This window comes from Pleurodeles waltl, chromosome 5 (genome assembly GCF_031143425.1).
Source record: "Pleurodeles waltl isolate 20211129_DDA chromosome 5, aPleWal1.hap1.20221129, whole genome shotgun sequence".
In the NCBI taxonomy this organism is placed as follows: Eukaryota; Metazoa; Chordata; class Amphibia; order Caudata; family Salamandridae; genus Pleurodeles; species Pleurodeles waltl.
In genome coordinates this window covers 1,611,009,913-1,611,022,668 of record NC_090444.1, presented here as the reverse complement: position 1 = coordinate 1,611,022,668, position 12,756 = coordinate 1,611,009,913, and the positions used below count along the sequence as shown (strand labels likewise).

The 12,756-nt window shown below is 45.0% G+C and overlaps 1 protein-coding gene across 4 annotated transcripts in view; it reads right to left on the bottom strand.

Moving 5' to 3' along the window:
• GREB1 (growth regulating estrogen receptor binding 1) overlaps nucleotides 1-12,756 on the bottom strand; it is a 932,876-nt gene that overhangs the window by 374,839 nt on the left and 545,281 nt on the right. For all 4 annotated transcript variants that reach the window (XM_069235945.1, XM_069235948.1, XM_069235946.1 and 1 more), the window contains exon 17: nucleotides 7,272-7,408. In XM_069235945.1, the coding sequence (XP_069092046.1) occupies nucleotides 7,272-7,408 (137 nt within the window). The remainder of the gene's footprint in view (nucleotides 1-7,271; nucleotides 7,409-12,756) is intronic.

Below are 12,756 nucleotides of genomic sequence, written 5' to 3'. Positions count from 1 at the left end.
CACGTCTTGGTTTGTCCCAAATGCCCAGCAAGGGGAATATTATGGGCTAAGGTCAGAATAAACTCTCTGAAACCCTGAGGCACTACCACTCTCCTAGTGGCACCAGGTTTGGGATCTCTTGCCTCAGTGTACAGGAGTCCATCTTCCCAATAGACCCTATGTGTTCCATTTTTCTTGCCTTTGGACTCTTCAGCAGCTTGCTGCCTAAGGCCTTCAAGAGAGGGACAGGTTTCTTGTCTCTTACACAACTCTTCCCTTGAGGGTCCCCCTGGGCCCAAGAGCTCAACCTGATAAGGTTCCAGCTCCATAGGCTCAGTTCCCTCAGAGGGCAGAACTTCTTCCTGAGAAGAGAGGTTCTCTTTTTGGTGTTGTGTTGCAGCTGGTTTCCCAGCTGACTTTCCTTTTCTCTTGGTAGGCTGGGCCATTTTTCCAGACTCCAGCTCTACTTTTTCACCCTGTGCCTTGCACTGTGCCCTAGTCTTGACACACACCAGTTCAGGGATACCCAGCATGGCTGCATGGGTTTTCAGTTCTACCTCAGCCCATGCTGAGGACTCCAGGTCATTTCCAAGCAAACAGTCTACTGGGATATTTGAGGAGACCACCACCTGTTTCAGGCCTTTGACCCCTCCCCACTCTAAAGTTACCATAGCCATGGGATGTACTTTAGTCTGATTGTCAGCATTGGTGACTGGATAAGTTTGTCCAGCCAGGTATTGGCCAGGGGAAACCAGTTTCTCTGTCACCATGGTGACACTGGCACCTGTATCCCTCAGGCCCTCTACACTTGTCCCATTAATTAAGAGCTGCTGCCTGTATTTTTGCATGTTAGGGGGCCAGGCAGCCAGTGTGGCTAAATCCACCCCACCCTCAGAGACTAATGTAGCTTCAGTGTGACACCTGATTTGCTCTGGGCACACTGTTGATCCCACTTGGAGACTGGCCATTCCAGTTTTAGCTGGATGGGAGTTAGAAGTGGTATCTTTCTTGGGACAGGCCTTGTCTCCAGTTTGGTGTCCAGACTGACTACAGTTACGACACCAGGCCTTTTTGGGATCAAAGTTTTTACCCTTGTACCCAGAATTGTTTTGTGAAGAGGCTCTGGGCCCACCCTCCTGTGCAGGTTTTTGGGGGCCTGTAGAAGACTCTTTACTATCTTTGTTTTTGGCTGTCTCACCACCTTTCCCCTGGGGAGGTTTTGTGACCCCTTTCTTTTGGTCACCCCCTGTGGAAGTTTTGGACACCCTAGTCTTGACCCAATGGTCCGCCTTCTTTCCCAATTCTTGGGGAGAAATTGGTCCTAGGTCCACCAGATGCTGATGCAGTTTATCATTGAAACAATTACTTAATAGGTGTTCTTTCAGAAATAAATTGTACAGCCCATCATAGTCATTTACACCATTGCCTTGAATCCAACCATCTAGTGTTTTTACTGAGTAGTCTACAAAGTCAACCCAGGTCTGGCTCGAGGATTTTTGAGCCCCCCTGAATCTAATCCTATACTCCTCAGTGGAGAATCCAAAGCCCTCAATCAGGGTACCCTTCATGAGGTCATAAGATTCTGCATCTTTTTTAGAGAGTGTGAGGAGTCTATCCCTACACTTTCCTGTGAACATTTCCCAAAGGAGAGCACCCCAGTGAGATTTGTTCACTTTTCTGGTTTCAAAAGCCCTCTCAAAAGCTGTGAACCATTTGGTGATGTCATCACCATCTTCATATTTAGTTACAATCCCTTTGGGGATTTTCAACATGTCAGGAGAATCTCTGACCCTAGTTATGTTGCTGCCACCATTGATGGGTCCTAGGCCCATCTCTTGTCTTTCCCTTTCTATGGCTAGGATCTGTTTTTCCAAAGCCAATCTTTTGGCCATCCTGGCTAACTGGATGTCCTCTTCACTGGAGTTATCCTCAGTGATTTCAGAGAGGCTGGACCCTCCTGTGAGGGAGCCCGTATCTCTGACTATTATTTTTGGAGTCAGGGCTTGAGAAGCCCTGTTCTCCCTAGATAGGACTGGTGGAGGGGATTCTTCCTCCAGTTCACTATCATCCTCCTCTGTGTTATCCACAGAGGGGTTGGCTCTATCATACTCTGCCAACAGCTCCTGGAGCTGTAATTTGGTAAGTCTGGAGCCCATTGTTATTTTTCTTATGTTACAGAGTGACCTTAGCTCTTTCATCTGGAGATAGAGGTAAGGTGTGGTGTCGAGTTCCACCACATTCATCTCTGTACTAGACATTATTCTTCTAAAAGTTGGAATGCTTTTAAGAATCTAAAACTAGTTCTAGAATCTAATTCAAACTTTTACAAACTTTTAAACTCTAAAAGAAATGCTAACAGGGACTAACACAAGGCCATAGCAGGACTTTAAAGAATTTAGAAAACTTTTCAAATTGCAAACATCAATTTCTAATGACAATTTTGGAATTTGTCGTGTGATCAGGTATTGGCTGAGTAGTCCAGCAAATGCAAAGTCTTGTATCCCACCGCTGATCCACCAATGTAGGAAGTTGGCTCTGTATGTGCTATTTCAAAGTAAGGAATAGCATGCACAGAGTCCAAGGGTTCCCCTTAGAGGTAAAATAGTGGTAAAAAGAGATAATACTAATGCTCTATTTTGTGGTAGTGTGGTCGAGCAGTAGGCTTATCCAAGGAGTAGTGTTAAGCATTTGTTGTACATACACATAGACAATAAATGAGGTACACACACTCAGAGACAAATCCAGCCAATAGGTTTTGTTATAGAAAAATATATTTTCTTAGTTTATTTTAAGAACCACAGGTTCAAATTTTACATGTAATAGCTCTTTTGAAAGGTATTGCAGGTAAGTACTCTGGGAACTTTGAATCATTACTTTAGCATGTATACTTTTCACATAAAACACAATAAGCTGTTTTAAAAGTGGACACAGTGCAATTTTCACAGTTCCTGGGGGAGGTAAGTTATTTTTAGTTTTCACAGGTAAGTAAGTCACTTACAGTTTTCAGTTTTTGGTCCAAGGTAGCCCACCGTTGGGGGTTCAGAGCAACCCCAAAGTTATCACACCAGCAGCTCAGGGCCGGTCAGGTGCAAAGGTCAAAGAGGTGCCCAAAACACATAGGCTATAATGGAGAGAAGGGGGTGCCCCGGTTCCAGTCTGCCAGCAGGTAAGTACCCGCGTCTTCGGAGGGCAGACCAGGGGGGTTTTGTAGGGCACCGGGGGGGACACAAAGTAGCACAGAAAGTACACCCTCAGCAGCGCGGGGGCGGCCGGGTGCAGTGTGCAAACACGCGTCGGGTTTCCTTCAGGTTTCAATGGGAGACCAAGGGGTCTCTTCAGCGATGCAGGCAGGCAAGGGGGGGGCTCCTCGGGGTAGCCACCACCTGGGCAAGGGAGAGGGCCTCCTGGGGGTCACTCCTGCACAGAAGTTCCGTTTCTTTAGGGGCTGGGGGCTGCGGGTGCAGGGTCTTTTCCAGCCGTCGGGAAATGGAGTTCAGACAGTCGCGGTCAGGGGGAGCCTGGGGATTCCCTCTGCAGGCGTCGCTGTGGGGGCTCAGGGGGGACAACTTTGGTTACTCACAGTCGTAGAGTCGCCGGAGGGTCCTCCCTGAGTTAGTTGTTCTCCACCAGTCGGGGTCGCCGGGTGCAGTGTTGCAAGTCTCACGCTTCTTGCGGGGAGTTGCAGGGGTCTTTAAATCTGCTCCTTATAACAAAGTTGCAGTTCTTTTGGAGCAGTGCCGCTGTCCTCTGGAGTTTCTTGTCTTTTTTGAAGCAGGGCAGTCCTCAGAGGATTCAGAGGTCGCTGGTCCCTTGGAAAGCGTCGCTGGAGCAGGTTCTTAGGAAGGCAGGAGACAGGCCGGTAAGTCTGGGGCCAAGGCAGTTGGTGTCTTCTGTTCTTCCTCTGCAGGGGTTTGTCAGCTCGGCAGTCCTTCTTCTTGTAGTTGCAGGAATCTAAAATCTTAGGTTCAGGGAAGCCCTTAAATACTAAATTTAAGGGCGTGTTTAGGTCTGGGGGGTTAGTAGCCAATGTCTACTAGCCCTGAGGGTGGGTACACCCTCTTTGTGCCTCCTCCCAAGGGGAGGGGGTCACATCCCTAATCCTATTGGGGGAATCCTCCATCTGCAAGATGGAGGATTTCTAAAAGTTAGAGTCACCTCAGCTCAGGACACCTTAGGGGCTGTCCTGACTGGCCAGTGACTCCTCCTTGTTATTCTCATTATTTTCTCCGGCCTTGCCGCCAAAAGTGGGGGCCGGGGCCGGAGGGGGCGGGCAACTCCACTAGCTGGAGTGTCCTGCGGTGCTGTGACAAAGGGGTGAGCTTTTGAGGCTCACCGCCAGGTGTTACAGCTCCTGCCTGGGGGAGGTGTTAGCATCTCCACCCAGTGCCGGCTTTGTTACTGGCCTCAGAGTGACAAAGGCACTCTCCCCATGGGGCCAGCAACATGTCTCTAGTGTGGCAGGCTGCTGGAACCAGTCAGCCTACACAGATAGTAGGTTAAGTTTCAGGGGGCACCTCTAAGGTGCCCTCTGTGGTGTATTTTACAATAAAATGTACACTGGCATCAGTGTGCATTTATTGTGCTGAGAAGTTTGATACCAAACTTCCCAGTTTTCAGTGTAGCCATTATGGTGCTGTGGAGTTCGTGTAAAACAGACTCCCAGACCATATACTCTTATGGCTACCCTGCACTTACAATGTCTAAGGTTTTGCTTAGACACTGTAGGGGCACAGTGCTCATGCACTGGTACCCTCACCTATGGTATAGTGCACCCTGCCTTAGGGCTGTAAGGCCTGCTAGAGGGGTGTCTTACCTATACTGCATAGGCAGTGAGAGGCTGGCATGGCACCCTGAGGGGAGTGCCATGTCGACTTACTCATTTTGTTCTCACTAGCACACACAAGCTGGTAAGCAGTGTGTCTGTGCTGAGTGAGGGGTCTCTAGGGTGGCATAATACATGCTGCAGCCCTTAGAGACCTTCCCTGGCATCAGGGCCCTTGGTACCAGAGGTACCAGTTACAAGGGACTTATCTGGATGCCAAGGTGTGCCAATTGGGGAATCAAATGTACAGGTTAGGGAAAGAACACTGGTGCTGGGGCCTGGTTAGCAGGCCTCAGCACACTTTCAATTCAAAACATAGCATCAGCAAAGGCAAAAAGTCAGGGGGTAACCATGCCAAGGAGGCATTTCCTTACAGTTTTGTTCTTAAATGATTCATATGCACATAGAAAAAAGAAACAGGCATTATTTGCATGCACGGTAAATAAGCAGACTGTGCTGTTATTTGCACTACATTACTCAGACAGAGTAGGAGCAACATGCAGAAGAGCAGGCGTAGCACTACAGCACTTCAAGTATTAGTAATTAGACACCAGCATTCGTAGCAAGCATCTTATTGTAAGGAACCGACTGAAACGCACCAAGAAAGCATACATACGTTTTTTCAATATTTAGAACCAATATTTCCTTAGGTGCTTCAGTTTGGAACCTCCAAAATGATTTGATTATTGTGAAAAAATGTTGAACATTGTGTTAGTCCTATCTAATACCCCAAGTGCCACAGGGTTTGCTAACTTTTACTAGACTAACTGAAAGTAAAATTGAGGGATTGTACAAGGCATAAGCTTTCAATGTCCCAATGGCCACATTTTAAGATTATGTCCAAAAATATCCATCCCTGCTTAACGAAACTAAATTGCAGAACAATTTCTAAATACAGAAAAAGATTAGAATTCAGACCAAAAGACGTAGGGAGTCACAAAATGCCCTCATAGTTCCAGACATGAACTCCTCTAAAACCTTTGTATATGTAAAAGCTACACATTCATACGTTTTTAAAGGTTGACTATTTTAAGAGGCACATAATAAAATGGAGATCAGGGCCATTCCCCATCAGGGGGGAAGACATCAGGGGATGCAACTGTCGCAAGCACAGGTTTTGTTGATGTCGAAGCTGACAGCTAATCTGTTGTAAGGAAAACCACCACATTCTAGCCCCATGCGGCATGGGGATGCAAAAGTAGCTGCTTATGCGGCTGAACTTCGAGTCATACAGATTTTCAAATTATTTGGAGTTTGTCTTGGGACCCAGTAAGGGGGATTGAGGCAGTGCTTAATTTGTAAATAAAAACATGCCGGTGCCCAAAACCCTCCTCTTAAACACGCGGCGGACGCAATTAAATGTGAGAACACCGAATACTGAGGCAGCTTAGTCCTGAAGCCATCTTGGGCCTCTTCAATCCATATAAAGCCACTCCATGCCCCTGGGCTCACTCTAGCAGCTTTCTGCCCTCTCCCTTTCTGACGCTTTTTCGTTTTTCTCTTCCTCCATCTTTCCCATATGAGGTTTTTGCTCGCAGCAAATGCTTGAGGCAGAACAATAAGCCCCGGCCCTCAAAAATAAGTGCCGGTGCTCAGCACCGGAAACAACAAGCACAAATTAAGCATTGGATTGAGGTGATTTTCATGTGTTGGTAAGCAATGCAAAGATTCCTGCTGGAAAGTGCAGTGATTTATTTTTTAATGTAGACCTAAGGTGGTTGTTGACTGTTCGGCAGTCTGTCTTTTTATTTATATATGCTTGTCAGTACCCACAGGGCAGTACCCTTTTTATATTATATAGATGCTATGCTCAGGAAGGTAATGTCAGAATGGCAGCTACCATTTTCAAAATTATATGTAAGGGCTGTCAGTGACGGCTCTCATAAGGCAACAGAGTTTATGTCATTCTTTAATAATTATTTTAAATGTTTTGCTTATACTGAGTACCATATTGGCTGCATTTGGCCTTGGGCATGAGCTGATTTTTTGGGCAGCAGTCTGTTTGATATGTTGATACTAAAAAGACAACTGTTTGCTGAATTGTAAACATCACTGTTGGTGGCAATCTGTTTACTATGTCCATAGTGCGCTTCTAACTCACTGACTTTGCCTTTCAGTACTCCACATAGTGAAATAAGGACTACACACTGTAAACTACTGTTTCACAAAGTGAAAGTGATCAATTTTGCCTTGTTTACCGAAACTTTGTTGGACAAGAAAACTCCTAGAAGAGGCTAGTAGCACTTGCAGCAGCTCAATTTGTGGCAATTCACACCAAATGACCTCTGCTGCTTTAGGATACAAAGCATTCAAACTAACTCAAAATGTTCGCTTTTGAGGAGGCATTTTCTTCTGACACAAGAGGTTTCATTGAGAAGTTTTATAAACAGAAGAAAACATAAGAACAATTAGATTCTAAAATCAAATACTGGAGACATTTAAAAGAAACACTTTTGAAAAAAGAGCGTACCTTTTTCCTAATGTTGTGATCATAGCTTCAAAAGAACTATCGTAACGTAGCATCGGAAGGCTGTGCCCTGACAGTGTCGATTCAACAAACTCCGACAATCCAAAATACTTCTTTGTTTCCTGATACAGGTCCACTCCCTAGGACAAATAGCATATTTTAAATAAAATAATAATGTGTCATGCAATAGCTTGTAGACTTCTACGACTAGTAAATGTAGTCATATTCACTACCGCCTACTATAGAAATCATGCAAAAAAAAGTTGATGGAGCAATGTTTCATGGTGTATTAAGCAGATGATGGACCCTATTTCTGCTACACGATGCTTTATTGATGACACAATTAACCATCACACACATACACACAGATGCATACAATACGTGACTGATCATTCAAGAGTGAACAGATACTTTGGTCAGATTTTAAAAAATGGATTCCCCATGGAATCAAGAATGAACCTGAAAGGCTAGTTAGTCAATGTTAGCTTTCATTGTCCGTTGGGCATGGCCACCTGAGACTGCATTACAGAGCCTGCAACAGTTTCACTCTTGTCTGGTTAACATACATTTAACCCACAGTTCTGAATGAAAACGAATAAAGACCAAAACACTTCTGCTACCTGCTATTCAACCTAGATATGCTTAGTTTGTGACGGAACAAATTACATTCTGGGGGCTTCTCCCCCTTATGTCAGGGACAATCTACAATTCACACAATCCCCTTCTCCCTTTAGAACTGTTTACTATCAGTTTTGAAAAGGGAAGTAGCTTGGCCACCCAGAGTGCAATAATGTAATGGTCCCTGGGAAACTAGCAATCTGTATAACAGATAGATATTATCCAATATACATTGGCTACCACAGGACCTACAGAATAGGACTTGTACAGGTGGTTTTTCTTTTTAGATCAAATGTGCTCTCTATTGGGTCTGTCAGTGCTTCATATACTCCAGTCGTTCAACAATGACTTAACTCAGAGGATACATTAAAAATGAACTTAATGATTGGAGACTTGAAGAAAACATGAGCGCACTTTCGTAAAATGTGTTTTAAAAAGTGCATGTCTCCATGAAAGAGTGATTAGCCATTATGTTTTTTTTTAGCTATTCAGAGATTGCCGCTTGAAGTAACTAGGCTTTCAATTTGATAAGCCCTTGCAGTTCAATTAACTTACTCAAGAAGGAGGCTTCCGCCAAGGATAGTGGGTGACCCATCAATCAAATTGTGGTACTCCCTGACACTTTAAAGACTCATGGTGCAACTCCATCCTTCTTTAATCCTGTTAAAAACCTATCGCAATCTGAGCCCTGTCAACTGATTCATCTCAATGGAAACAGTTTTGTTTTACTGAAATGTCATTTGTGGTAGAGGCACATACACCCACCAGATGTATTTCTGAATTCCTGATCTGTTACAAGATCAGCAACTCAAATAACCTTATAAGTCCTCCAGTTTGCATCCATCCAATAGAAATTATAAACTTGAGGAACTATGGATGTCTGGCATCATGCACTGTTGACTAAAAAAGAAATATCCTCTGAAACGGTAAGGGCAACTCTTTTAGTTGACCTTTATCTCCAGAGAAGACATCCCTTTGAGGTTTCTCCACATATTCCAGGATGCAATTCTGATAATACCTGTGGCCCCTAAATATTATTGCGCTTATAGATCCAAAGTAATTTAAACATAAAATGCATGTATTGGCCATAAACTTCAACAGCTTAATATACTTTAAACAACTTAAAAAAATATATACTTTTGAGCATTAGTATTTTACTGCTAAGCTGTTGTAGGAAACTAGGTTCTTGTTGCAGAAGCACCCCCCAGTTTTGCTCCTGTGTTTTGATGCAACTTTGACTGATTTTGATGCTCACCAGATCCCCACTGCCAGTGTTCCTTCCCCATAAACAAGACCACTGGCCACTTGATCCTCAAGTGATCAGGCCTTTAGCACATTTTGTAAGTCCCTTGTTAAAGGTACCACTTGTACCTAGGGCATAGGTACTAAAGAGGGTCCCTAAGAGCTGCAGCACCAAATTCATAAAGACTGCCACTGCAGGCTGCGTGACAAGACCATCCAAAAAGTGAAACACAACATGGCATACACTTGTGTGCCATGTCCCCTAACACTGCCTGTAATATTTGTAAGTCACCCCTACAGCAGGCCTTACAGACCTAAGGCAGGGAGCATTATATTACAGGGGAGGACATATATGCATGATCAAAGATGCCCCTACTACGTCTTTGTCGCTTCTTAGGCATAGTAAGTGAACAGGGAAGCCATTTTAAGTACATGTGCTGGACACTGATACCCATATTTATACATTTTTAGCGCCGCATTTGCGGCGCTTTTTGACGCAAAAGTGACGCAAACTTACAAAATACAATTGTATTTTCTAAGTTTGCGCCACTTTTGCATCAAAAAATGACGCAAATGCGGCGCTAAAAAAGTATAAATATGGGCCTGAGGTCCCCATGATGGCTTCACTGAACATAGGGAGGTTTGGTATCAAACATTTCGTATTAATAAACCCTCACTGATTTCAGTGATGGATTCATTAATACATGCACCCAGAGGATACCCTAGAAGCGCCCCCAGAAACTGCTGTTGTGCTGACCGACTAATTTCCATCAGTCTGGCACCAACAGATGAGTTTCTGACCCCCAAGGGTGAGAGCCTTTGCTCTCAGGTGGTCAGGAACAAAGCCTGGTCTGGCAGGGGTGATAACACACCCCTCCCAACAGGATGACCTGAACACCTGCATTCCAGGCAGGGGAGTTTCAAAGAAGCCCACTGACCTTGGCATGCAGATCTGTCTTCCCTCAGGAAGGAGATGTCGACATCCCCTGTCCCATGGTCAATTTGGCACCAGGACAGGGGGAAACGTAGGTATGCAGGAGGCCTTTTGCCTTTGCAGGCTGGACACACCTCCAGGACAACATGCCTGATATTAACACAGCCTTAGGAATTCCACCATCTTGTTTGTAGTGGAATTAAGAATTCTGGGACAGGGTGATGTCCACTCCCCAAAGGAAGTGGTCATTTAGGGGACGTAGTGACCCCCTGGGTAAGTAGCCCATTGGCTACTACACTTCACTCCCCTTAATGCCCCTAAATTGAGTATTTAGGAGACCCCCTGATACCAGATCTTCACTGAACACAAAAGAAGGAATGGACAAGAAGCATGCTTACCTGAGAACCGAGGAACATGCCAGACTTGCCGCTAACCTTGCCAGCCTGTCTGCTGCACCCGACCCTTGTGGAGCAACTGATCTGTCCTGCCGCTTCAACCTCCAAGAAACCAGAAGAGCTGCCAGTCCTCTTCAAATCACCAAGAAGAACTCCATTGGAGCAGAGGAGTTGCTTCCCTGCATCTGCAGGCAACCAAAGAAGAACTGTGAAGAACCAGGACTGCACAAAACCCGATGCTGGACATCACCCCTGCACCTGAGCCTCCTTGCCCGAGGTGAAGTGCACAAATGCTGTCAGCGTGGTTCCAAGGCCCTCTAGAAAACTAAGCCACCATGAGTTTGCCCACTGTGGACTTCCTGACGGCACCTGCAGCCTCTGTCTGCAGGCCCCCCTCAACCGCGACTGCCCCTGGTGACGGAATCTTGATGGTCCACTGCACCTCTGCCCCTGGACGTCCTGAACTGAGGAGAAGAGGGCCACTGGTGGTTCTACATCCCCCAGACTCATGCGAGCTGAGCCCACTTGTTGGTTCAGCTGGACTGGTCCACCAGTCCACGCCTGCAGCCTGTTACTACGGGCCCCCTCTACTGCAACTGCCACCAGTGACGGAAATCTGATGCTCCAAGATACCTCTTCACCCGGCTGCCCCGGATGGAGGGGAAGAGGATCACTGGAGCCCCTACATCCAGAGCATCAAAAGACCTCAACCTCCTTGGTGGTTCACCCAGACTGGACTTACAATCCCTACCTGCAGCATCCTTGTGACCGGACCGGCCCCTATTGACTTGAATGTGACACCTGGCACTACAACACACCTCTGCACCCGAACGCCCCAGAGCCTCCTGAGGCGACCCGTTGGTGTGGCGTTGGACCTTGCATTATACTCATCTTAAGTCCTGGAGAACAGTCCTGTAAGTTGCTGTGGAGTATCTGTTTATCGTACATGTTTTCTCTCTCACAGGGTAACATTGCAGCTACAGAAAAATTCAGTTGACTTCTGAAAACTCTAAAAGTACTCATCTGATCCCGATGATCTTGGTATCCAAATTTATATAAAAGTAAACGTTATTTCCATAAATTGGTGTCGGAGTTCTTTATGTGTCTCACCTACTGCCTTTGTGTGTGCAATTATTCCTTAGCACTACCTTCTGATATGTTTAACTGCTTGCCCGCAACACGACAAAAGAGAGTATTTGGGGTGTAATTTGTGCCTCTGTAATTCCTCTGGGGTTTGCTTTGACACTGTACACAGTGTACTTCTTTTTGGTCCACTATATAAAGAGCCAGCTTCCTACAGCAGTGCCATGACAACTTGGTTTTTACATGCCCAGTAAATCAAGGTTAGCACTGTAAATCCAAAGACTGCTCATTATATCAAAAAGCTATTGATGAGTATATTACTTAGCAGTAAATTTCACGGCACACAATTTTTTAGTCATTACACGGAGTAATTGCAAATTAACAACTGTACTATTCAGAACTGTTTTATTGTTTTCTAAATTAGATTGGTGTCTTTGTATATGCTGGGAGCTGCATTGCCAATAACCAAAGTTTTTAAAATTTGTCTTTATTTGCAGAGACTTGCTTCACCAGATTTCATCCAGTGATACTCACAAAATACATCTCAATTCCATCATGAAATACAACTCAATTAAATATAGTGCAACTCTAATGACATAATATCATACCCTCAATGTGGAAATTTAAATAGCACAAAAGCAAAGCGAGAATGGGATTTAGATGATGTGTATTGAGGGATGAAATTCAGGTCCAAGAGAAGCGCCCCTTGAGCAGAAACTATTGAGAGCAAATTCTATAGCATGTTTATAGAAAGGGAAAGCTGTTGATGTCTTGTGTATCAGTCCCACTCGTGGAAGCACGTCGCAACCTGTTTATAACTTCTGCTTGGGCACCAAATGGGTCAAATAAATGAACCAATAATAATAAGATATAGGGCCTGATACAGATTTTGGTGGATGGGTTATCTGTCACAAACGTGATGGATATCCTGTCAGCTCTATTAAAAGTGCATTATATCCTATAGCACTTGTAATTCAGAGGAAGGGATATCCTTCACATATGTGATGGAGCAACCCATTTGCCGCAATCTATTTCGGGCCATTAGTGAGTCATTGACCAATTTCATAGAGTCAGGCCTTGGATACAAAACTAGAAGGAGCCTACACTTCCCTTTTTGTTGTTGTAGTGGACAGCCGTAGTGTGGTCCGTGAGGACCTGCACCATTAGTTTCTTTGCACCAAGAAGGAATGCTAAGCCTGATTTTGCAGACAGCTAA